This window comes from Camelus dromedarius, chromosome 3 (genome assembly GCF_036321535.1).
Source record: "Camelus dromedarius isolate mCamDro1 chromosome 3, mCamDro1.pat, whole genome shotgun sequence".
In the NCBI taxonomy this organism is placed as follows: domain Eukaryota; kingdom Metazoa; phylum Chordata; class Mammalia; order Artiodactyla; family Camelidae; genus Camelus; species Camelus dromedarius.
Genome location: NC_087438.1, coordinates 65011578 through 65038594, shown reverse-complemented (window position 1 = coordinate 65038594; position 27017 = coordinate 65011578). Strand labels below are relative to the sequence as shown.

At 35.1% G+C, this 27017-nt stretch overlaps 1 protein-coding gene across 1 annotated transcript in view; it reads left to right on the top strand.

Annotated features, from left to right (window-relative positions):
• ELL2 (elongation factor for RNA polymerase II 2) overlaps positions 1-27017 on the top strand; it is a 70570-nt gene that overhangs the window by 5020 nt on the left and 38533 nt on the right. Inside the window, exon 2 of the mRNA XM_010993964.3 lies at positions 11083-11130. Within this exon, the coding sequence (XP_010992266.1) occupies positions 11083-11130 (48 nt within the window). The remainder of the gene's footprint in view (positions 1-11082; positions 11131-27017) is intronic.

The following is a 27017-nucleotide window of genomic DNA, read 5'->3' as shown; positions in this document are numbered from 1 at the left end:
TTCCTATCTCCTCCATTTTGTGCCTGCCCTCAAACAACTTTTGAGTGTGTACATGTGTGTTCAATAATCTGCTTTATAAATGTGGAAGACCCTGTTCTCCTTAAGGCACCCCTCAAGCATCCAGAGCTACCACTGCTGCTGACATGTTTACAAAGTAAAATAATGAGGCTTGCCTTAGCAGATTCCTTTTGTTGCAGTTTTTAAATGTAGCAAGTTTTAATTTAAATAAATTAATCTTACTGACTTTTACCTTAGACTCATCTTTAGGCTTAACTTGATCTTAAAATGCTTTTTATCAAGTAAAGTCAAGTTTGTGCCCTGTTTTGCAACCAGTATTTGAAAAGCCTATTCAAATAATCAGGTGTTCAGTACCAAGAAGGGTGCTCCTCCTAGTGAAAAGCAATAGCCAGATTGCCTACAAAGATGAACAGGGAACCTTGGCACCAGAATTGAGAGGAGAAAGAAAGAACATATGTGAAGGATTGGAACATGTTCAAAAAAAGAATTTAAAAGGAAAGGGGCGTAGAATTCTTGGAATGATTTACAGGAAAGCTTATTGAGGACAATCACCAGATCCAGCCTTTCCATTTGCTCCATTTGCACTTGTAAAAACTATGGAAGCTGTGCTCATAGCGCTTGTTAGGTAATTTGTGCTAAAGCCAGCAGAATGAGGAAAATGAGAATTTCAGCAGAATTAATGCTGGGTCATTTTTAACAATTTGTGGTGACAACAGCTAGAGTCAAGAGCCTGGCACCACAGTTCAGTTCAATTATTCGCCAGTTTGGGTCAAATGTATTTGGAGTATTTGAGAAGATGTCCCTGAAATGTGAATTTTAATGTGAAATGGGCATTTCTCCATGTCAGATGAGCTAAATTTTAGAATAAAGAAAACAGCATGTTTATAACTCCACGTTTGACTCTCCTGCATACTCAACTCCATACGACATTTCCCATGACTTAATGCAAAAATCTAGAAAAGCAGGTCTGGAGTAGAAGACAATAAATTAATGACTGTGTCTCTACAGCCAAATTCAAGCTGAAAAACATGGCATAATTCAGGTCAGGTTTACAGAGGAAGTTTGTTCTTTCTTTTCTTTCCCTCTCTCCCTTCCTTTCAATTAATCTACCTATCTATAATTTCTGTTGCGGCATTATAACTCTTGAGAGCCATGTTAAATCTTTAGGAAGAACTGGTTTAAGGGCCTCCAGTAACACTGCCAGCAAAGGCCAAACCTGGAACTTCTCTATAAATTGTACTTAAGACCATAATAGAGTGCAGGTAATATGAAAAGCAAACCAAAAAGTAATCATGAGTCCATAAAGCTTTTGTTATACATATATATTGTCATGGACACAATCTTATGGGTACTTGGTTCATGGTTCATATTTCATGGAGATATCCTTTGCCAGAAGACTCTAACAGTGAACAGCGAGCTTGTTCAACGGTGGAGCCAGGCTTGAACTTTCCATTAAAATTCTCTGAGATACTTTAAGATCTAAATATGCTTACCTGGGAACTTAAGTGTTAGCATATTTTTAAAAAACATTTACTCAATATCATGGCTTTTGGTTTCATTACTGGTTGTCAATAATGCCTCGTGATGCCTCAGAGAACCAGAAAACACATCTATGTAGTAAAAACTCAGTTGAGTGTCTTAAGATGGTTTTTCTTTAAAAAAAAAGATGGGAGTCAGAATTAGAACTACCGCATATTCATTTAGCCAACATTTATTTATCTTCCAACATGTGCCAGGCATAGAAGTAGGCATTGGAGATAAAAAAAAAAAACTGAGTAAGTCATGGATGGTCCCTGCCATCAAGAAAGTGTTCATGCTTTATTAGAAACAAGCATACATTAAAAAAAAAAAAATGCAGTAAAGTCTGTGATGAAGGGGACACCTAAAGAGGGAAGGATTATGTTTGAGAATGTGTCTGACAAGTAGTGTCTGCTTTTTCATCTCCCATCCATCCTCTGCTTTGCCCACTCCACTTAGGTTGTGTTCACCACACCCCTGAGATTGTACCTGGCTATGTCCCTTGTTGTCAAGTCTAGTGATCATCTCTCTGTTCCTATCTTACCTGACTGCAGGAGCATTCCATCTAGTTGACTACTCCTTCCTGTTAAAAACACTTTCCTGCTTTTCCTCCCACTTCCCTGCCCATTCTTTCTCAGTCTTCTCTGCTGACTATGCTCTGCCTAACTGGCCTCTGAATATTGGAGATCCCAACTCCCTTTTCTTTTCACTTCCCTAGGTGAGCTCATCTAGTCCTATGGATTTAAATGCCATCTATATGTTAATGACTTCCAAATATTTATCTCCAACTCTGACCTTCCTCCATTTCCAGGCACTAGTTTCCAACACCTCATCTTTTTATCAAAGTTTAATAGGTTATTTCAAATTTAACAGACCCAAACACAATTCTTCTTTTTTTTAATGGAGGTACCAGGGATTGAACCCAGAACCTTGTGCACGTTAAGCACACTCTCTACCACTGAGCTATATCCCTACCCCCATCAAACACAATTCTCAATTTTGTTCCTCAAACCTAAAACTTCCTGAGTGTTCCCCATTTTAGTAAGTGGCAGCTTCACCAGTTGCTAGTAATTGACTAGTATTCCTTAATTAGTCTTCTCTTTTCTGGGCTTAGTTGATCCACCAGGGAGTTCTGTCAGTCTTCAAATATCTGAAATCTAGCCTTATCCGTTACCACCACTCCAGTCCCAGCCACCGTTCTCTCTCAAGGACCACTGCCACGAGCTTTCAGCTAGCCTCCAGGCTGCAACTCTTCCCCTAGTAATCCATTCTTCACACAGCAGCCAGAGTGATCTTTTTAAAACATTAAGTATGATCATGTAGTTTCCAAGTCTCAAGCCTTCTAATGGCCCTCTTTGTTTCAGATGCCTCATTATATAAATTTCCAATATATTAAAAATAATCTCCATCTTCCAACCCAAGTTTATTTTACTGCTTTTTTTTATACTTCACGAGAGACCATGATTCCAAAAAACAAATCTTCATTTGTACTTATAGTGAGATTTGGCGTGTAAGCTTATTATACAATTATAAAGTTCACATTAAGCTCTGTCTTTAAAAAAGTGACAGGATATTATACTTCAAGTATTGTTATAAAGGCTGGTTCGCAGTAACTAACTTGTTAGCTGCTTGTTCAGTTTGGATTTTTGCTTTCTATGTTCCTTTAAAGGGTTGTATGAAATAGTAAGATATAAGACAATAATTTTTTTTAAAAAATTTGGCCTGCATCAGCTACAGTTTTCCAGATGCTGTCTTTAAAAACAAGGATTGTGTTAAATACATTAGATTTTTTACTTCTTCTCACTAATGTTTTGATAATCCCCTTTATATTTCATTCTTTTCTGTGTTACAGTGGTTACAAAGAAATTATTTTTAAAATGTTTTTTGGATTTTTTTATTGAAGTATAATTTACAATGTTGTGCTAGTTCCAGGTGTACAACAAAGTGATTCAATTATATATATGTATTTTTTTTTCAGATTCTTTTCCATCATAGGTTATTATAAGATAAGATATTGACTGTGGTTCCCTGTGCTGTACAGTAGGTCCTTGTTTATTTTATATATAGTAGTATGTGTATGTTAATCTCAAACTCCTAATTTAAATCCCCCACTCCTAATTTAAATTCCCCCACTCCCTGCCCCCTTTATCCCCTTTGGTAACTATAAGCTTATTTTCTGTATCTGTGAGTATAAAGAAATTATTTATTCCATATGCTCTTTAATTTGGTTCTTCCAGATCTGCAGAGGCGTTTTCTCCTATGTGTAAGGCTGGATTCACTCACAAAGCAAAATAATAGATTTTGTGAAACTTAATGTCTCTCTTTTAAGGTAGCTTTGCATTACCCCTAAATTTCACATTCATGTTATTGTTCTAAACATATTACCAGCCTTTGACAAGAGCTGAGTGTATTTGAATACTTCAGGATCAGTTGTTTAATTTCCTGTGCTATTTTCTGCTTTAGCTCCATTTTTTTTAAACTGTTTTGTCCTGCCTGGATATATATTTTTTACAGTGGTTAAAATATAATTATTGTATAGCCATTGGGTTCCCTATGAGTTGATGTTTTAAAGAGCAGAATAAAATGATTTCTTAAATAAAAGAATTATAACATGTTCTTAAAATGGTATAGTACCTCTTCAAAAAAAGAAAGATCTGTCTTAAACTATATCCCAGAATAAGTTATACTGTTTACTGTTAATTTGCACAGGAAAACAAGTTCAAGGGCCTGATATTTTCTTTAAGCTGTAGTACAAAACTAAAAAGTGATTCCCCCAAAAGCTATCAATTCTTATAGTTCTTAATTCTCTAGCTTTCAGATGTTTCATATTTTATATAACTATTGTTAAGGAGGAGCAGGAGACGCTAGCTCTATACAGTGGTGGGCAAGAGCACAGTTCTTAAAATGAGACAGGCCAGGGTTTGAGTTCCAGATCACTTATTAACTATGTAACCTTAGGTGATTCACAGGATTTACTTGAAAAGTGGAAATAATAGTACCTGCCCCACAGGGGTGTTGTGAGAATTCCCAGAGGTGATAGTAAAATGATTACATCAGCCTGACACATTTTAAGCAATCAATAAATAGTAACTAGGTAGCTATAATTGTTTCCTAAAACAATCCCACTTAAAGCTGTCACCTGACCCATCACCATTTATAGAAAGTTTTCTGGTTTTACAAATTTCCAAAATTATAGTTGACTTTGAAATTTTTTTTTAACACTATCTTTATCATGACTCATAATGCAGCTTAGGTAGCCAAATAAATCAAATGCCTGTTGATTGATTTTAAATAATTCAGGAGTTGACTTTGAGTTGAGTCAAAGCTCCATGATGGGTTCAGAAGGGAAGCTGAAAGTATTTCAAGTCCAACTCTAATATTAGGGAATAAAGTTAGAAAGATCTCTCTAATGTGTTTCTTAGAGAAATCACTTTTTTCTAGGCCCAGAATACTATTTCTTATGTTTGTATATTGACAAAACCATTAGTGGTTAATAGAATAAAAGTAACCATAAATTTAATTTATCTACATGGATAAACAGTGTGTAAATAATCAAGAGATGGGTATAACAACTTGTATAGAATAAGTACCTTTTATTCATCTCCAAAGATGAACTTTGTTCCTTCTCTCCCACCCTAAAAGAATCATTTCAGAAACTAATATTACTCACTAGAATTAAGATTTCTTAGTAAAATTACTTAGTAAGTTACATATTACTTTTATAGTCCTGATACATTGTGAGGAATAGTCCCTGGAAATAAGTGTATGTAGATCTCTTTGGTCATAGACCAGTTTTTGTTGTAGTAGAATTGGCTTACATAGTGGCAGATGTCAAGAATATAATTAAACTTTGGAGCATTTTAGTATTATCTCCACTTTTATTCTAAGCTTAAGAATGCCCTAAATTCCCTAAGAGATATAGAGGGTTAATTAAAGCAACTCTAAAAACAATGAACCAACTAAGAGTTTAGTAGAATCTTTTGACTACAAAGTATCACCTTTATCAACTGTTGAAGCATTTGTCAAAAGGGGTTTCCCTAGCTAGTTCCAGTCTGCATTGTGTGTCTGGGCTGGATATAGATACCAGATCACTATCTTACTTATAATTCAGCTACTATTCATTTAAAGCCAAAGTTACTTGATTTTCAAAAGAGCTACTTGGTGCACATATTTAATTAAAACTAAAAATCAAAAGTTGAAGTCCTATTGAAACTCATTTGTAATGGAAATGTACTTAGTAAGTTAAATATTATTCTGAAACATGCCATATCATATTTGGCCACCTATAATTATGTTATCTTTTAAAATTGAATTGCATTAAAGTTTACAATGAGTTGAGATTATGTTTGTGCAGCTAAACTTAGGCTACAAAAATTTAGATGAAAACATGATTCAGACATTTGTTTATAATGGTACTGACTTTTAGAACTTATACATTAGAACATATAATGGTAACTTTCCCATTAACACAGTGATCAGAAGAGTAATAAGTGGTGTAGCGTTCTAGCTGTCTCCTCTTTTTGTAGTTTTTAAAATGTTTAAGAACTATAGCCTAGTGCCTAACATCTTGTCTAAAATTGGGATTAACATTAATAAAGGATTTGAGATTCTCTTCTATATTTTTCTCTTCTAGGTTGTCAGATATTTTAAAGGAGTTTTTCAGTAACAGTGATCCTAGCTTGTGCTGTTCTGTCCTGAACCCACAACTATTCCATAGATGAGGGGTTTATTTTTTTAATGAAAAGTGATAACACAAATATTTATATATGTTCCTTTGTTATGCATGGTCCTAATAGCAAAAAAAATTTTTTTTATTTTTATTTAATCAGAAATTGAACTTTGGAAATTGTAATGATTTTATGAAATTTATTTTCCTTGGAAACAAAATGCCAAAAGAACTGAATGAGCATTTAAGTCCTTTTAAATGTTCAGCACTAGGAAGTAACTTGTTACAGAGGTAAGAGAAGGAAAGAGTATTTGAGATTCAGAAATATTTGAGATTCAGAAGGCTGGATTTGAGGTTCAGCTCTGGTAACCACTAGTTTGGTGATTCTGAGCAATAAAGTTTGTTGAAGACAGTTTTATCTCCCTCTGAAATGGGGGATAATGATGCCTTCTTATCACCAAAGGCTGGTTTTAGGAGGCTCACCTGAGACAAGGATATAAAAATGATCTGTACGTTACAAAACTGTGTAAACATACAAAAAAAATTATCATTTTTGTTGAGGAATCAAGCAATACAGATAGCTAGAAGTATAAGTGTATCCAGAGGTTAGGTTCTAAATTCAGGTCATGAGGCAAAAGATTGGGTAATGTTAAAATTACTCTTGAAAATTCCCAAGTTGATGTAAAGCCTAGTTGTTTTGTTTCGTCTAAACACCCCGAATTATAATGTATATAGATGTATACCACATATATAAATGCCAAAATGATTTTATAATACTTTTTATTATTCTGTAATACTTTTTTTAGCATAATGTAGGTAATTACTCGTAAGTCAAAAGTCAAATATGTGTTAAACTCTTCTGTATCTTAACTAAGATTAAGACAATCTATGAAAAAATACACCCCCAGTGTAGCGGCACCATAGACACATAGACACAGGCATCTGGAAAAACAGCAATTAATGGTAATTAACTCAAAGTGGGCATAGTTCAGAGTTTAGTGAAATGGTGGCAACTGTGTTTTGTTTGGCTAGAAAAAGGGTTTAACATTTTAAAATTTGAATCCTTTCTCAGTTGGGAATTCATTCTCCAGGTATTCACCACTCCTTGTTGCTTTACACCCAGTCTCTTTCACATTTCCCTGCGTTGGGTCCTTAAAGACCTTGAGTCTTTGATTCCTGATTCACCCAAAGAAAGGCCTAGCTGAGGAAATTAATCTTAAGCTTAAATGTTGAGTGATTAGTATGGATTGGCAAAATAGTGTTTGGGAAGGGATGCCAGGTTGAAGGAACAACTAGGATGTAGAAATAGAGAGGAAATTGTTTACAAAACCAACAAACTAAAAAAGATTAATACTGCTGCACCACAGTTGGAAGTAAGATGAAACTGATTGATCCTGTAGATGCACAGCCTGTTTTTTATGTGGAGGAGTTTGTTTTGCCTTGATAGAATCTAGTGAAGGCTGTGTGACACGCTGGTGGTATCTGAGAGAGCTTCTGCCAGCTATCCTAATGAGCAGCATTGGGAAGAAACTGAAGGAAAGGAGGAAGGCCTTTGTCTAGGTGCTTGATGATATGGGCCTGAAAATGCCTAGGAACTTTCAAAGTAGAGACTAAGCTTAATTTGAGGGAGTCTAGGGCTGACTGGCCACAAATAATTACTGAGAACCCTTAGCACCTTTGCTTCATTTTTCTTTAGTGCCTGATATTCAAGCTTTCAGCACATTTTATCATTCTTTCTTGGGAATATCTGCTTATTCCACCATCTCCTGTTTGCTCCACATGAAGTCTTACTTATTTAGGCCTTTATTACCAGAGTATTTCTAAATAAAATATCCCCTGGAGCTGATGTCTAATCCTTTTCCCTAGCCCCAATTCATCTCTCTCTTTCTTACACATTACTGAAAGAGCTGCTTTCCCTGAAACACTTCTTTCAGCAACTCATTTTCTTATTCCAAAAATCAGAAGAGCCTCCAGTTGTTTATCATGTCAAAGGAAAGAAGACTTAAAGGTCATCTCTAAAGGGATAATGGAGGGGATTAGGGCAGGGTTATTTCACAGGGTGATAAACCTTTTGAAATTCTGAGGTCTGAAATTTAAATTACTGTCCTATTTATTCTGCAGTGGATAGAAGCTAAACTGAAGACAAATTTTGAGGTCAAGGAGAAATTAGGCAGGGATCACCAGTTCTCATCTTTTATGTTTCGTTTCACATGTGAAAAGAGGTCTGTACACATACAGAGACCTACCCTCTGCCCACACAGTACCCATTTCTGTCTCCTTGTTTTTTTTGCTTAGGGCACTCCTTTCCCCTGGAGTTTATCTTTTCAAAATTACTACTCAAGATCCTTCTTTTCCATAAACACTTTTCTTTTCTAGTATCTCTTGTTACCCATTCTTGTCTCTCTCTCTCTCTCTCTCTTTTTTTTTTTTTTCTTTTTGAGAATTCTTACTGTACCTCTCAGCAGTACTTAGCCTAGTATTTAATCATTCTCAAATGCTCCCCAACTAAAATATGAACTCTCTGGCATAAAGGAGCAGGCCCCAAAGCTCTTGGTTCTCCTGTAGCAGATGTGTGTGCAGCACAAGATAGTAGAAGAAAAACAGCATGGCAAAACAGGAAGATTGAGTCCTAGGTTCTGGTCCCACCTTAGTTAATGGGACACCTCACCCATAGTGGTTGGGCAGGGGAGGGGAGTGCTGGGCATCAACCGTATTATCTCTGGATTCAGAATTCTGTGTTTCTAGCAGTGCGTGATTACCTAGTAGAATATGGTGATACGGTGAAGGGAGAGAAAGAAGAGACTGTAAGTTAAATTTAAGGTTGTGAGCCTGCAGAACCAAAAATATAGAACACTTTTGCCAGAAAAGTAAGAAAGAGGTGCCAGTTTGGTTGGGGGAGGGAGGTAGTTTAGTGTGTGCCAATTTTGTTGTCACTGAGAGTTTCTAATGCAAAATATCATAGGCAGGGCTAAGTTGCAGGTTGTGGAGAGATGGAGAATTGAAGAATAGGAAAAGAGATGGAGATTCATCACCAAATAGGCAGGGTGAGCCTCCAGGAAGGAGTAGATCTAGAAAGAGGAAAGTGAAGGGCACTAGCTTTTGAAATGAAGGGCATGATCCAAGAGCTAGGAGGACTGGTATCCCCAAGTGTAAGGAAGCTGTGATGTCCAGTGGAGAAGGCAGCAATTTGAAAATTGAGAAAAGTGAGCGTTTGTTTGACCAAGAATAGGTGAACTTGATAGAGAAGTTCAAATTCCAGTGGTGAGTTGAAGAAGTCAGACTCTGGGTTGCGAGGAGGCAGGGAGGAAAGTGTAACCAGCCTCCGAGGAGATGTTCAGTGTTTGTGGTTTGAAGAGAGAGCAGGAGACAGGGCTGATTGAAATATTGTAAAACCTACAACTTGGACCTGTGTTACTTAAATTGTAGGGCCACCTACTTCCACATGTAGGGGACCTCCCCAGGGCTTCTATAGGCAAGCTGCCATTGCTTCAGGAAGAGGTTTAGCTGTGGAAGGCAGATTTGGGTGAAGTTTTCTCCCTCTAAGGAAATTCAAGTTAGCATTAATCTATATCTTATATTTTCATAAAAGATCATGAATTAGGATAAATTGCTACCAAAAAAATGTTTTAAAATTTCAAGCATCACCTTTATATCTTTCCTTTTAAAAAAAAACTACTTCTCCCATACCAAGAAATGAATTTGTCACCCAGTAGTTCTTTGATTTCTGCTAAGTCTAAAGTTAAATGATCTTTTTATGGTGGTAGAACAATGATAATAGTATCTATTATGTTTTCTCCAAGAAGATGTCTATCCATGTTTATAAATAATAATAGAATGGTTAATGCTACCACTTGATTTTATATTTAGATGATCTATCTTTTAAAGAAGTACTTACCCTTTCCTTATTTCTCTTTATTATAGTCCTAATTAGTAAACTTTGAAATCTGCAGAGAAGTTTTGGGAAGTAGTAGTTAATGTGCAGTGGCTGAGGGAGGATCATATGGGTGCCTCTGTATCTTCACTTGAGGTAGAGATGAGACCAGAAACCACTGCTTTTGTTTTTGTGTATTAGATTTGGATATGAGGGTGTGAAGAATGGTTTACAGACTGATGCATCACTATTAAATGTTACCCAAATCTGATTTCCCATGAATTTCTGTTAGCATTTTGGGAAAGCGTTCTCATAGAAAAACAGACTGGTGACTTGGGACACAGGAAATCATGCCTGAGACTATGGGAGATATTTACAATTATAGCTTTTCTTCTAAATAGACAGTTCTATGAGAAAATATTAAAATTATGAAGAGGACAGAGCTCATAGTAAAATAAAACATTGTTCTAGAAATTATATTCTCCTGGTGTGAGAATCTTGTGAGAAAATTGGTAACCTTCTGACCATCAACTAAAAACTAATCTCTGGTAAAATGGGAGAACATGGAAACCACAGTTCGTTCTCAAATATTTTAATTTTATATTTCTAGCATCCTGTTAGAGTTCTGCAAGGTTGGTTTATTTTTCCTTTACCTCTACTCCTTTTAAAAACATATCAAGTAACTAAGCAAGAATTTTTTTTTATGTAACATTGAATTGGTACACTAATCATTTTTTTGCCAAATCATGTCAGTCATTTTCAAGAACCCATTGAGCTACACTGCCAAAAGATAAGTTTCGGTTGTGTGATCCAGAGAAATGTCAACAGTGTGATATCATTAATTATGGCATCTTAATATAATGACATAGAAACCAAAGTATGTAATGAAAAGGTTTTCACAGACTATAGTACTGACCAAATGCATAGATTTATTTAAAGTTTAAACTTTTAGTTCTGTGTCACAGTAACCAAGGTTGACCTGTTTTTTTCTTAATGTTTCTTTTAATAGAATTTAATTCCTTTTCGACCTTCAATTCAGTTCCAGGGGCTCCAAGGGGTGAGTACTCTTATTGATTTAAAGAAAATCTAATCTTCTTACACACTATTATATTTAACTCTTAAAATTTGTTTTCACCTGTGCCTCTTAATATAATGTCACTCAAACTTTGTGAACTTTGTGACTATAGTTTAATTTTATTTGAAAAATAATTCAAATATAGTTATTCAGTAGTTTTTCCCCCAAATCATAGATAATTGATTTTTTAACTTTTTATGGAAGTGTAACATGTATCATAGTATTATGAGGTTATGTTTTGTTTACAACAATTAAGCAATCATAAAAAATTATTAATTTCAGGCCAGTTATGATTATGATTGTTGTTAATGTTAACGAAGTTTTGCTGTCTGTAGACTTAATTACTTCGATTGTACATACTAGGAAATGAGATGTATAAATAGAAAATTGACTTTTTCAAGTACATAGAATAAACAAAGTGTTCTGTCTGTTTTATTGCTGACTTTAAAAGTGTAATAGCGGGGACATTATAATTCAGTGGTAGAGTGCATGCTTAGCATGCACAAGGTCCTGGGTTCAATCTTCAGTACCTCTGTTAAAAAATAAATAAATAAATAAATAAATTTTATTTTAAAGTATAATAAATGATAAATCCTAATAAAATACACAAATGAATCTTATGTTTATAATAGATGATAAACTTTACAGGAGTAGTGTCTCTTTTATTTTTAATACTTTAATGTGTTAATATTATATTATTAAATATTATTAAAATATTGCTTACTATTTTTAATATTACTATTTAATATTAATAAAATAAATGGTAGACTCAGTTATTCCTTCACTTAATGTGCAGTTCTGAATTTGTCTCTATAAACTGGCAAGAGTATGGAGATCTGGAATATCTGTAAATGGATTTTAGAACTATAGAGGAAAGGCAACCTGGTGGGGAAGATCATATTCCTGCTTATTATAAATCTGCATACTTGTGAAGTTTTATTATGTCACAAAATATAAAAAATCAATGTAAATAAGTACAGGCTTTCTAAACTTTATAACTCAAAAACATTTCAAGAGTCAAGAGATATAACTGTATCATTCAGCACCAACTAAGAGTAATTCTAAATCTTGTGGAATGCTAACTTGAAGGAGATGTTTGTGTGTGGATGTCAGAACTTTGCTTCTACATGATAGCCTTACAATGAAGTCCTTTTTATTCTACCCCCAGTAACTGAGTGCTCATGAATGGGATCTTAAATGGAACAAGTATTCTTCTGAATTTTGTTTTATAGCTTTTTAGGTAGTCTTTATAAAACACATGATGATTCTATTTTTGAGGTATTAGTTTCAGTTGTTTACTTAAGGCTTCTTGAGTTTCCTTACAAATTTAAATGGCATCTGAAGGGTTGTTCCAGAGGCAGCCTGGGTTCATGAGCTCTGCAGGGCTACAGTAAAGGGTTATCTAGGCAGACAGGGCAGTACCTAGGGGAAGAGGGTAAGATTTGAGATGCTTTTCCCTCACTAGCAGCTGACACTTGGTTTGGTGTCTGCTACTTCCCTTAATTCTGTCATTCTCCTGGTCGGGACATGGAAGCCAGGGAAATGCAAGTGAAGGACATTATCTTAGGAGGCACCATGTTAGGCTGAATAATGAGGAACCAGTATGTGTAGGCTTCCAGACTCTTAATTCAGACTCATGCAGCATTTAGCAGTCTTAGAAGGAATATGGTTTTCTCTGGCATACCTGTTGCCCCCCAGGCCCTAGGTACCACTGCAAAGCAGGCAGTTTCTATTTGAAAACTTGGACCTCCTTTTCTGAAATCTCCTACCTCCTTCCCCCAAACTGTCCCATCTCCTGTGTCCAAGCTTCCCCAGTTTATCTTTGCAAGCTCCATTCTCTTACAGCTCCATTCTTTCCCTGAGTACAGTCCACTGATATAAGTAATTTAGATATAAATGACTGATAGGTTTAAATCTTAATGGGTATTTGAGTTGTAACAGATAAGTTTTTTAAGCAAATGAATGGTTATTGGATTTGGTAGAGTATCAGTGTCAGGGGAGAGTGGTGCAGAATGAGAGCTCTGGGATACTTGGCCCTACCTTGCTTATTCTGGGTTCTGTCTTCTCCATCCCCGCCACCCCCCACCGCAGTCCCCTTTTTATTATTCTAACTGAGAACAAAATATATGGACTCAGCATTGTTTCAGAGCCTGCAGCTGCATTCCATCTACCCCTCCCCCCTTCTCTTTGCAGAGCACTCACCAGCCCTTTGGGACTTAGTTAAAAACAAAGAGTCATTACAGGGGAGAGAGTGGGTTGGCACAGCCCACAGGGAATATGCAGGGCCACAAATGTGAGGGTCTTCTGTACAGTGTTCTTCTGTTTTTTCTTGAGACCCATGATAATTTAACATTGCCTATGCTGATTGCTTTAAAAACTGAAGAAGTACACTTAAGGGTTTTCCTGTGTGGAAAACGTTTAGGACTTTAAAATGGAAAGTTTAAATTTAGATTTCCCACAAAAGATAGTTTTTCTTAATGAGAAATTTTAGTTGTCTTTTAATACAGTGTTTCAGAAACTTAGAAAGTTTTCCTAGAAAGAATTTGGCAAATCCAACAAATTTACAGTCTTTACATCAAACGTGATTGAAAATACACATTAACTCTTATGATAGTGTCCTATGTAGGCATATTTGAAATATAATTGAAGTATTGTTAACATATGATTTTAAAAGTGAACATTTATTAAGATTATTTTCTATTTCCCTGTTGCTAAGCACTGCATGGTTATGCTGTTCCTTGATACTAATTCTAGAATTTTTTCCCACTCAGTAATGTCTTTAGAAAGTCAGACTTTGGGTCTTGGCAGGTTGGCTTTTGTGCCTGAACATGTTCTTTTAAAGTTTTCTTCTTAAAAAAAATGCAGACTAGAACATGAAAAAAGTATAGCAATATGCTGTAAAAGAGTAAAAATTCTGAGAATCACTGATTACCTGGATTTTTATTATCACAGTTGGGCAACAGCTTTTATAGCATAGAAAAATGTAAATTTCACACTTCATCTCATCCCTTTCCCTTAGTGGAAGGGGTTACTCAGGAAATGCAATGGTCATTGAAGGCATTTTCTGGATTCAGAAAAGACAAGGAAATATCTATGGGAGCAGTTGCTTGTGTTTTCTAAGCTGATGAATATCAGGAGCTGAATATATCAGCCAAAAGTACCTTGTTGACTTTTAAGAGTATGGCTCAACAGATTATCCTCATAGTTCCAATCCATCCCGAGGATACTCATAACTAAAGGTTTAACTAGGGTTATACATTTCTATAACCATTCTAACTGAACAGGAAAGGTAGCTGGTAAGATTCACATGGCTGCAGTTTTGAGGTGTTCAAATTACAACATTCAGAGGGTGTATTGCACGTGGTTTCCAAAAGCTGCATCTTTTTTTGTCAAGTAAGCTTTATACAAGTCAGGTTAGTTATATTTTAATTGGATACTGAAAATGTGGCAGGTGAAAATTTTCCCGAAATGTACGTTCCAGTACAATTTTAAAAACTAACTACTCTGTATTTTTACGTTAGTTGAAAATTTCTTCTCTGAAGACACACAGCTGATGAGAGACAGAGCTGTAACTATAGTCTAGGTCTTCATACTGCCAGGGAAAGTTCTCCCCACTATACTGCACAGCTTTAAAAGGAGAGTGCTGGAAGCAGGTTAACTCAGTATTTTCAAATAATGGTGGTTGTTACTGATGCAATTATCTACTAACATAATTATTCAATAAACTATAAACAGGTGCTTAATCAATGGATGTGCCAATAGGTTTATTGTTCTTTTTGTGTCTTACTTACTGAACATTCTTTCAGCCCTTACTGGTGCCAAGTACTTTCTAAGTGCTTAGTGGGCAAAGATACAGGGATGGGTAAGTCATGGGCTCTGCCCTCAGGGAACTCAGAGTCTGACCAACATATATAGACTAATATTCAGGAAAGAATAATGTAGGACTTACTAGAATCTTCCTCTCAGAACTGCTATAGAAACAAGGGACTCTCAGGAACAATGGTATGAATTATGGTATGAATCTGCCTTTTTTTTTTCTTTTTTCTTTTATTCTTTTCGGGGTTTTTGTTTGTTTGTTTGCTTGGGTTTTTGTTTGGTTTTGGTTTTTTTTTTTTGGTTTTTTTTTTAATTTGCCTTTTAAACAAAGATTTCAGTAGATGCAAAATATTATATCCTGGACATAGGTATGTGAAATATCAGAAGGCCTACTAAAATCTGTGTACACACACATATAAAAAAGGTAGATCTGTGGTCTGTTTATAACTCAGATAAAATCTGAAATGGCAAGGTTTTCAACAGCAAATAATGGCCACATCAGTTGGCGTGTGGCAGCCTTGCAGAGTGGACTTGCTTGTGGCATCAGGGACTCATGTCCAGGGAATGATTGTCCCAGGGCAATGAGAAATAATGTTAACTTTGCCACAGTAAATAGGATTCCAGACCTCAGTATTAACTCAGTAGTTGTTATGAGAATGTTATTCCAAAATTCTAATTAAATTGCTTGCTTCAGACTCAGCAATCCAAAAGGCTTTAGAAAACAGAAGTTTGTTTTGCACATATAATTTAGAAATTAATCTTAAGATGAGGACTGAAAATAGAAAATATTTTCTGTAAGTACCATGTTGCATCTGCTATAAAATACTGAATCATATATCCTTTTTCGGGAATGAGCAAGAAACAGCCAGCCAAACAGGTTTTAAATGTATGCCTTCCAAAGAGGCACAGTGACCTTCTGAAGATGAAATCAGCATTTCACTGCTAACTTTAAAGGCTTGAATAGTCTTATAAAATTTTTGCAGTAGAGCCATTAAATCTAAAGAACAAAGGGTTGGATTTTTCTCTTTTTTCCTTCAAATTTAGCAAAGCATTCAGAAATATTTTGTTAATTATTTATTTTCCTTTTTAGGGGCTGGGGAGAAGATTGGATTTGAAAAACTAAATTATACAGTATTTGAAATTAGTAGGCGATTTCAACCCACCTGCAAATGCTTCCCGCAGACTACCCTTCTCTAATCTACTTGATACCTGGGAAGCAAAGATAACTATCTGCTTGAAGCAGCAGCAGAGATAAAAATAAATCCCCAGCACTGGCATTCCTTCTTAGATGATATGCCTGCACTCTGCTTTCCCCTGCTGTTTTTGGTTTGGCTAGTCCACTGGTTTTGCCAACAGTTGTGTTTAGTCAGTCTGCTCAAAGGTTGCTGACTAACAGCTACCTTTATACATTCAGCTCTGAATGTAATTAATACTAGAGGATGTTAAAATTAAATTCTTTTGTAATGGCAGTTCTGTTTTAATTTTTTAGAATATTACAGGGGCTGACGTGTTGATAACACTTTAATATTTGCATCGAATTATAACCCTTTAACCACATGTTAATTTACTATGGTATTTATCGATAGTAAATTACCTAATTTGAAAGAAATACTTAACTTTGATATAGATCAAAGATTATATTATATAATTTTTGTATGATATATAGTATTTAGCATATACAATCATATATATATGTAAATGTCATATTTGGTCAGGGTATGGGCTGACATTCTGGAAATTTGAATCATACTTTGAAGCTATTATAAATTGATCAACTTCTCTATTCTATGTTGCCACATACCTCTGCTCTCCTTTTCTTTCTGGATAAGAACTACCTGTGAGATTTCTAAATAAGGAGAGCAGAGAGTTAAACTCACATTATGGCCAGATACCACTCCAGGCACCAGTGACATAAAGGAGACCAGCCCACCCCCTGCCCTGTAAGAGTGCAGAATGGTAAGGGTGAGAGGGTGACTTTGACTGTAAGTTTCTTCAGGCACCACAAACAATCTCAAAGGATGCCACACAGGCTCCAGTGTAGGCTATAGCAGGACAAGCCTTCCAAAGATCACAAAGAAGTTGAAGACAAAATCATCCTGCTCTGTCCTTCAAGCTGCAATCACTTTGGAAAGCAGCTATTGGAACTGTGATTGAACTCTGAACTTGCTACAAATATCATGAATTGCATTCTTAGTATTCAGTCAGGCTTACTGTATTCATTCAACAAGCGTTTATGAATATCTGCTATGTACCAGGTACCATGGTAGACTGTGTAGACTAAAGTAAATAGTACCTTGAAACGCCAGCTCTTGTTCTCACCATTGATTTGTCAATAAAATCGGCCACTGATGGCTTTGCCTTTTTGTTCCCCAGCAAAAACTAAAACTTGTGAAATTGAGTTGTCTTTGTTACATTGTCACTTATTTAAGCTTGGAAAATAATCATCTTTAACCATTCTATAACACCTACGGTTCTTATACCCACCTCATCCCTAAATTTGAACCATGAGCATTATTTAAATATCTTTTGACCTCTTACTATATGCAAGGCCCTATCCTTATAAGAGCTTTTCTTTTAGAAGGGGGGAATTAGATTTGCTTATTTATTCATTCATTCATTTATTTAAATGGAGGTACTGGGGATTGAACCCATGACCTTGTGCATGCTGAGCATGCACTCTACCACTGAGCTATACCCGTACCCCCATAAGGGCTTTATTAAAGAGCTTATAAGCTTTATTAAAAAGAAAAGTCAAAATTTAAAGCAGGAAAAACAATTTAGCAGAATATGTCCAAGCTCTAGATCCTATTTCAAACAATATTTAACATGACAACAACAATTACTGTATGTCACTGATTTCAAGGCATGTTTTCTTTTCTTTTTAACATTTAATGTCTTTGGAATTTGAATGTATCTCAAAAACAAGCAGCATCTTAGTATCGTGTCATAGTTTGTCAGCATTTTATGTTATGCAGTGGTACGTAAAATCATGAATAGTCTTACAGTTGCTGTCATCTTAGTCAATTAACTACAGCAATGCAGTGGAAGTATTTAGAGAGTTGCTGTGTTCTGCAGTAAGACTTTATTTAACTAGAATCTTTTCAAAAATTTTCTTTCCTGACCCACCCTTGACTAGTTTGCTTGTTAGCACCATATGTTAGATAATCTGGGGAGAATTTACAGGGAAGATATATTTTTATAACCATTCTTGAACTGTGATTTAAACTGGAAGGAACAAGAGTATGAAATTAAAATGTTCTCAAATTTGTTTTTAGACTAAAAACCTTTCCTTATAAAAGTAACTTGTTAAGAAATCAAGTTTAGAAGAAAAGAGTTTTACTGATTTAAAGACTTAAAAGCCAATAGACATGCTTTGAAGCTAATGAATTTGCTCCTATCAGGCTAGGAATTTTCAAATCTCTTAAACTAATCTTATAATTTGTACTATATTTAACATAAATGCACAGTTATCTGCTCTATTATTTTGTTTCTAAATTCCAATTATTTTTCAATAATTATAGCTACAATTTATCAAATATTTATTCCATGTTAAGAATTCTATACTAAGCACTTTACATACATTGTTCTCATTTAATCCTCACAGGGATGCCATGAAGCAGATACTCCCATTCTGCTAGCATGTTCACTATGGCTCTAAAGTTAAACCACTTGTTGAAGCTCACACAGTTAGTGAGGGAAGGAGGCACACAAATCTAGGCATCTGGTTCTAGAGCCTTTTCTTATCACTACACTGACTTACCTGCCTATAATAAATGTTCAGTGAGGTTTTTATTCTTGCATTCACATAAACATTTGTTGAGCACCTTCCAAACCAGCGAGAGGAAGAGGGACAATCAGGGAGGTCTCAGAGAAGTGGTAAGCACGTGTGGCAAATGTTCCACCTTCCTAAGGAGCTTCATTTTCTCCTTGGAGATCAGTACTTCTTATCTATAAAATCTCCCGGGATGGGGTCTATGATGAGGTCTGAAAATCTGGACTTTTTAAGGCTTTTTCCCTCTGTTTCCTTACGATAGCCAGGTTCACTATGATTAAGAATACACACATTTATGTATGTATACATTCTCTTCTCAGGAGAAGGTTCATAACTTTCATCATTTTCTGAAGGGAACTGCTGACTTCCCCAGTCAGAGAAAACTACTGCAGTAGATGCTTTCAGACACATTTAGTAACAACTCACAGTAAGAAAACCCTGTACACATATAGGTGTACACATTCACAAAGCTGAAATAGTTCCACAGCATAGTATTTTACCCTTTATCAGTATACTGGTAATAATGGTAATTAAAATAGCAGTATACTGAATATTTCCTATTCTATTTCATTTTAAAAGAATCCTGGTCACAATCCACCAGTTGTAACCTTCCATTGGATCACAATCTATGGTTTATAAAAAACACTGCGGATTATCCACCATCCCCCCCTTCTTTATTTTAAACATTTTAGTCTGGGAGTTATGTGATTAGATTTGCATTTTAACATGCTTATCCAGTAGTTATGTTGACTTAGTTATTCCTTATATATGGGAAGGAAGGAAAGGGAGGAGTCAAGGATGGCACCATATTTATGATGAGCATTTGGTTGGATGGTGAGGCCATTATTCAAGATTTAAAATAGATGAAAGAACAGATTGAGGCAGGAGTCATGGGATGTATGGTTTGGGACATGCTGTACATGAGATGTTCAGATATTACTCTGTACCTCGTTCTATGTGTTGAGATAGTACTCCGCACCTCATTCTATCAAGATGGAGCTATCCAGGAGTCATTGGCATTGGTGGATTTGGAACAAAAGAATTTTCAAGAAATAGCTCCAAAGGACATTTTGTAGGAAGTTCAGCAGTGAGAAGGGAAAAGGGTATATTTACAGGTGGAGTTTTGGTATAAAGCTATATTTAAGGGTTTTTTTTTTTTTTCAATCGTTAAGAATACTTGTTTAGTTGTGAATATTGAGCTCTGTGCAACATGGCAGTGAAAATTCTCAGTGGGCAAAAGTCTACATATGGTATAACACCATTTTTATAAAATTTAATAACAGGCAGAACCAAACAATATGTTGTATAGGTATACACATGTGATAAAATTATTAAAAACAAAAAAGTAACAATAATCACAAAAGTTAGAATAGTTGTTATCTCTGGTAGAGAAAGATAGGCAGAAGAGGTAGGAAAGGAGCAAATGAGTAGATGTATAATTGGTATGTTCTCTTAAGTTGGGCAGTGAGTTCACAGGTATTCATTATGTCATCATAACTATCAAGCTGTATTTATTTTGTAGAAACAAATGTTATGTAAAGTTCTCAGTATTATTAACTTTAAATATAGTAATAGAAACATGTACACTTGTATATTTATAAATATAATCTGTCATCCTCATGGATTGAATGAGAAAAACCAGAACATACTTCAATAGATGCCAAAATGGCATTTTTAAAAATTCAATATTAAATCTGGATTTAAATTTAGGTAAGTAGAGAATAGAAAAAAGAATTCTTCCTTAACATGATGAAAACTATCTTTATCAATCTAATAATGAGTTACCATACTTGGTAATAAGACAGTAGAAATATCCTTACTAATGTTAGCAATAAAATACACATGTCCACTATCATCTTTATAATTTAATATTGTCCTGAGAATGTTCAGTAATGTAATGGGAAGGAGATTAACTAAAAGCTATGGGTAATAGATAAGTGGGGATAAATTTGCCAGTATCTGCAGTTAACCAGGTGGAAAACTAGAAAAACATACAGGGTTTCCTCCAGTAAGGTGGTCAATTCAGAAGTAACTGTTTAAAAAATCACTGGCTTAATAGTGGGAGGGTGGGGTAAAAAGTTTCTTTTAAAATAGGAGAAATAGCAAAACATTTGTAAACTGATGGGAGTCAAACAGTAGAAAGCAAAAATTGATGTAAGAGAGGAAGACTTGCTGGAGCAATGTCTTTGAGTAGGTTGGAGAGATGGGGCCTTGTTGCTCGGAGAAGAGACTGGCTTTAGATGGAAGTAAAGAAAGTTCTTGTATGGTAGCCAGTGGGAAGGTATGTATAATGGGTCAGATTTTGAAGTTCTTATTGTTAAACTATTTCTTTAGCTCAATCTCCAATCTAATGTCAAAACATATAGGCCAAAGTCTTTTATCATGTTAGAGCTTAGCAAAGTGTTTGATACATAGATAGTGCCCAATAAGTGATAAACATAGGTTTTAAAAAAAATCATTGGCCTCCCTAAGCACTAACAATTAGGAATTTCAGTGTAAAAATGATCTCATTTATGTTAGCAACAAAAATTTATCAAATGCCAAAGGTTAAGCATACCCATGTTATTCTAAAGAGCTACAATACTTTCCTGCTAGGTATAAGAGAATAAGTAATAAATGGCAAGACTTTCTATGTATTTTAAAGTTGTTGTTTCTTCTTTCTAATTAGTCAATATGTAATGACATCATATATACCATTATACCAACTGAAAAAATAAAGCACACAAACACAGATATAAACCTACAGAAATATGAAATGCTGTATACCAAAATGTCATTGCGTTACTGGTGGCATTATTAATGAGATAGATAGATTTGTTTGTCTGTATTTCCTAATTGTTCTGTAAACATAAAAGAAATGTTTTGAGATGACAAGTTTAAATATGTCAAGAATCCAGGAGAAATGTTGAATAGTCAAGGTTTAAAAAACAAGTTGACAAGAGAAATAGGGAAGGCAGTTCTCAAAGTTATCTATACCTAGACACCAGCTAAATATCTTTCTAGTCAGCTACTTAATGAGTTGCTTTGTCATCTATCAGTGGAGAAAGAAAGTTTTCTCCTTGTCTGTGATCTTTCTCCCCAGTGGAAGGAAGGTACAGGCAGAGTTGCTAGTATTATCAAGGACACGGGGAGGAGAGGCCACTTTCCTCTCTGAGTTAACAGTTGACATTTTGGAACAGTGGTATTGTGAAGTCTCCTGGGAATGGGTCCAGTTGAGAGAGGATAGATTATGGGAATGAAAAATGTAGTCAGCTGAATTTAAAAAGATATGATTCTTAGGGAGCTTCAGGCAATAAAACAGAATTCAACCGAGAACTGATGGAAGATAACTAAGTTGGGCCCACAGTATTAGAGGGCTGGTACTTAATTAGCAGCCATAGGGAAAGGGCAGTTTTTTATAATACCTAAAGAGTTTAGTGTTTCATAATCACTCAGTAAGTTATGTTGGGGATATGTTTCTAGAGTGAGAATGTAAGGCATACCCATATTTATAAATGTAGTAATACTCTACTAATCAATACTAAGAAATTCTTTCTTAAGACTAATCTGAGTGCTGTTTAGTTTTTTCTTAATCTGGTTGCTTTAGTAATTCATTAGAGTCACTTTTCACAGATTAGGAAAGAGGGACAGTACTTGAGGGTGTGCCACTTTAACTGACCAGTAAGATGATGCTGACATTATTTCCATAGCTGTTTAAAAGTTTTATATTGGCCTATAAAGAAAAACTCTACTAGGGACGCTTGGTGTTTTGTTTTTTTAAGGAAGATTGTGTTCTGTTCCTTCAAGAACTTGAAAAATAAGACAATTATGAATCTAGGATTAATTTTAGATAGTCTTAAATTTTGCAACTTCACATTCTGTAAAAAAACTCTAACTTTTTTCAAAAAGATTTAAGGCTATTGAGTCATGAAGGGCAAACTGTGATAACTTAAAGTCTAATTATTATCTTATTTTTTATTTTTTAACATTTTTTATTGATTTATAATCATTTTACAATGTTGTGTCAAATTCCAGTGTTCAGCACAATTTTTCAGTCATTCATGGACATATACACACTCATTGTCACATTTTTTTCTCTGAGTTATTATAACATTTTGTGTATATTTCCCTGTGCTATACAGTGTAATCTTGTTTATCTATTCTACAATTTTGAAATCCCAGTCTATCCCTTCCCACCCTCCACCCTCCTGGCAACCACAAGTCTGATTCTCTGTGAGTCTATTTCTGTCCTGTATTTACGCTTTGTTTTTGTTTGTTTGTTTGTTTGTTCTTGTTTTTGTTTTTTAGATTCCAATTATTATCTTTTAAAGCAGTCTTTGTTTTTCCTGATTGAAAAACAAATGAATGCACATTTTTAAGTTGTATAAAGTATGTACAAGGATAAAAATGAATAAGTGTCCTTAACAGTGAAAACTAGTTAGTGTTGCTGAATTTCTTCTAGTTCTTTTTTCATATTCACCCATGAATTTTTTAAAATTGCAGTGTTTTTACTGCTTTTTTTATATTCTGCTTTTTCCTCTTACCATATCATGAGCATTTTCCTGTGTCATTAAACAGTAAAAGTTACTTATAGTTACCTAACCTTTCATTTTATACAGTAGGATTTCTTTAGCCATTCTATTATTTATATAGTTTCTATATAACAGTGATGGTTTAATGAACATTGTTGTGTGTAAATCTTTACTTCCATTTCTGTTTCCTCAGGGTAGGTTCCTAGATGGGGAATTACTAGGTCAGAAGGTATGAATGCTTTTAAAGTTTTGGGTAACTGTCCCCAAAATGTTCCCCTCACCCTCACCCCTAGCAAGCTGCTGCTGGTATTTCCACAGCTATTTGAAAGTGCCTGTCAAGAGGCATTTCCCCTGGCTAACATTGAATAAATGTCATTTAAATTTCAAAATTAACCATTTGATACTGTTTAAAAACTGTTTGACAGTATAATCTGCTTGATAATATCTGGCTCAGATAAAATAATGTAATATTTAAGACATCATGAGGTATCCTCAGATGTTTTACTGTATCAATTTGATATTGGAAGGAGTAGTTGTGAGATTTGTATTTCTTTGTGTTATTTGTTTTTCCTAATATAGTGGAGAGAAGCTTTTATTTTAGTATTTCATGGACTTTCTTGAAATTATTACTCTTTAACTTTTATAAATAATTATTCTACTTCTCTTTTTATATATTTTACTGTTTTGCCATTTCTCTTTACCATTGTTTATGGTCTCAGTAATTTAGTGCTTTTGAGTTTCCACCCTCATCTTTAGATGGCTGTGTTCTTTTACACATTTCTCATGAAGCCTAGTGATATGGTTATCTTTTGTCAGGGGCAGTACAATCAATTATTGCCAAAGGGATACAATGTTTTGCTACCTTGTATAGTTTCATCATTCTAGAGGGACCTGTGGTGTTTGCCTTCTAGCAGAGTCTATAAATAACTATCCAGAAGATGATCAATCAAAAAATTTATATGAATTATTCAAATACAGCAATTATCTTAGTTGTCCATATGTAAATATTTTTGCCCTTTCTTTACCAACATAACTCTTTCTCTATTTGAAGGCACAGGTTTGATGGCTTTGCCAATAACCTAAGCATACCATCCTTTGCAATGAATCTCTTTAGTCCTGTATTTCTTGCAATCATAAATCAATTGATCTAAGAGACTCAACAGGTCCTCTTACTTGCATCAGACCTGCCAAGTCTCTTAGAAATCAGAACTGCAGTTTCTAATGTAGTTCTTGACGCACCGTGCATATCAATAGCTTTATACATATAAAATTAGAAATAGTTTTACTTCTTGAAAGCTTGAAGAAAATTAGCAAGTGAATTTGACTTAGGAGAACTGAACAGAAATAAATTTTATGAAATGAACCCTACCTTGGGAGTGTATTTTCAGAGTAGCTATTTGGAAAGAGATCTATAAAAATTAAAGTATTAGAGGTTTTGTTCATTTTTAAGGCTACCTATAGCTTTCTCACACACACACACACACACACAAATACCACAAACTAAAATATTGTTTGCATTTATGAAGACTGAATGCTTCAAAGCCATCATGTTGTAGCTCTCATGAGAACCCTTAATTCTATTTTCTTTGTTTCATTGTTGTGCCATAGCTAGCATCTGGGGCTCTGAAGGCAGCATTTTTTTTTTTTAATGGGTAGGGCACTTGGGAAGCAGTGTTTGCTACCCTTCTAAAGTAGCTGCAGGCTTCTGTAATTTTTCAGCCTCCCTTGGACACCTGTTGTGGCTGATTCATTCGGGTACCTTATCTCTGTGTACTTTGAGTTTAGAACAATTACAAATATTGCTAGTCTTTTTGGTTGTTTGTTTTCCTAGATAGCTTGTTTGGCTTTAATTTAAGCTAACACTTAAGTTTTGACCTTGAGGGTTTCTAGCTCCATTTGTAAATAACAAGGATTTAGGATAAGTATTATCAATTTTTGATTATCCACTGAGTGCCTATTATCAGTCCATTACCATTTGAAAATTACTTTAAAAATCAAGCATATCATTATGCTGAGGAAGGCATGTATGCACTTGAATGTAACAGGCCAAAATCAGAGTGGGAACGCCCCGCTTTGGCATATTGGGCATATTCTCTGTGCCGGACATTGTGTCAAGTACTTTAGATGAGTTATCTCTTTAAACTCCAACAGTCATATGAGGTGAATAGTATCACTGTCCACATTTTACTGATGAGGAAACTAAGAATTAGTGAGGTTAAGCTCCATTCCCAAGGTAACAGGTGGTAGATTCCAAAGCCAGCATTGGAAACTGGTCAGGGTTGCTCCAGAGCCTGTAATCTGGCACACTAGATGTGGCCTGATAGGGCCCTGTTCCCTTGTCATCTGCATGTAAAAGAGAAGTTCTCACTTTTTGTTCTCAAACCATTGAGGGATATTCAATTTAGAGCTGGAAGTACAAAGGGGATCCAACAGTAAAGAAAGCATTTTAAAAAGGAAAGAGAACGAGACGGAAGGACACGATTTCCTATCTTTAGCGTCCTTCAAATATTTGGCACTAATGCCCATTAGGAAGTGGCACATAAGAATTCATATTTGTACACACTCTTCCGTAATAGTCATTTAAGATGGTACTAATTAATAAATAATTATCCCCTGTAATTAATAAAATAATATCCCCTGACTATTGTACATCTTGTTGCTGTTTCTCTTTCCTTAGCATAGAGCCATGGTTTAACGTCTTCTGTGCCCAGAGCCTGTGGCTCTATGATGTTCACAGCGGCTGCCTCAGCGGGCCCAGTCCCTCGTCAGCCCTTTCCTCAGCCAGAGCAGCTCTGACTCTTTGTAATACATGATGGGTTTCCCCATAAGATTTACTTTTTTAAAATGCATTCTGTAGCTTAAATTTGTTTTCAATATGTTAATGTTAAAAAACAGAAAATTAAGAGTTGAATATACTATATGGAAATATTCTTTAGACTGAAATACCATTTATGTTATTGAATTTATAAGTTTTCCTCGTAACATTGATTGGGTTAGAGTGAAACCATGTGTTTTGCAAAATCTAGGACGTGGGCCACTTTTTAGCAATTTATGTTAATCTTCAGTGTTCACATCTGTTAAGTACCAGTCTCCCCTCCCCCCTAGATTTACACAACTGTTGCTGACTGCCATACATGATTTCTGTTCCCAGCCAAGTTTCACCAGCAGTTCCTCCTGGCATATCACAAAAAGAGCTTTCCTCAAGACTCCAGGGGAACAAGGAGAGAAGATTAGCAATGAATTTGGAAATTGACATTTATATTTAAGTTTTTTTTCGTTGTAGAGTTTAGGTTTCGGCTTTGTTTCCAAGAAACAAACTTTTTCTAAACAAAATTCTGCTTCCTACTTAACCAGGAGAATTACTAAGTTTAGAATTATTTAGTGTGGTTTCCCTAAGTCCTTAAAAATGAAGAGTGGTTTTAAAGATGCTGGGTCATATTTTCAAATGGAATTTGGTAAGACCATAGTATTCTGTGAGTATTTTAATAAAGATGAAGATACTTTTTTAAAAAGAAAAATGTGTAAGTTCTACAAACCCAGGCACCCACTTGGCCTAGGTGTAGGGGCTAAACGCAGCACAAGGAGGTAAGGAACTTTCTCATCCTGACATGTGTACCACATAGTGCCGGCTGTTTGGGCTGTTTGGGCTTCTTTTTCCTTTCTTTCATTATTTATTTACTTATTTACTTATTTAGCCTCTAAAGTGATCTTTTCCAGATATATCTCTAATTTTTTAGTATTCCTGATGTAAATCATCTTCTGAGTGAATT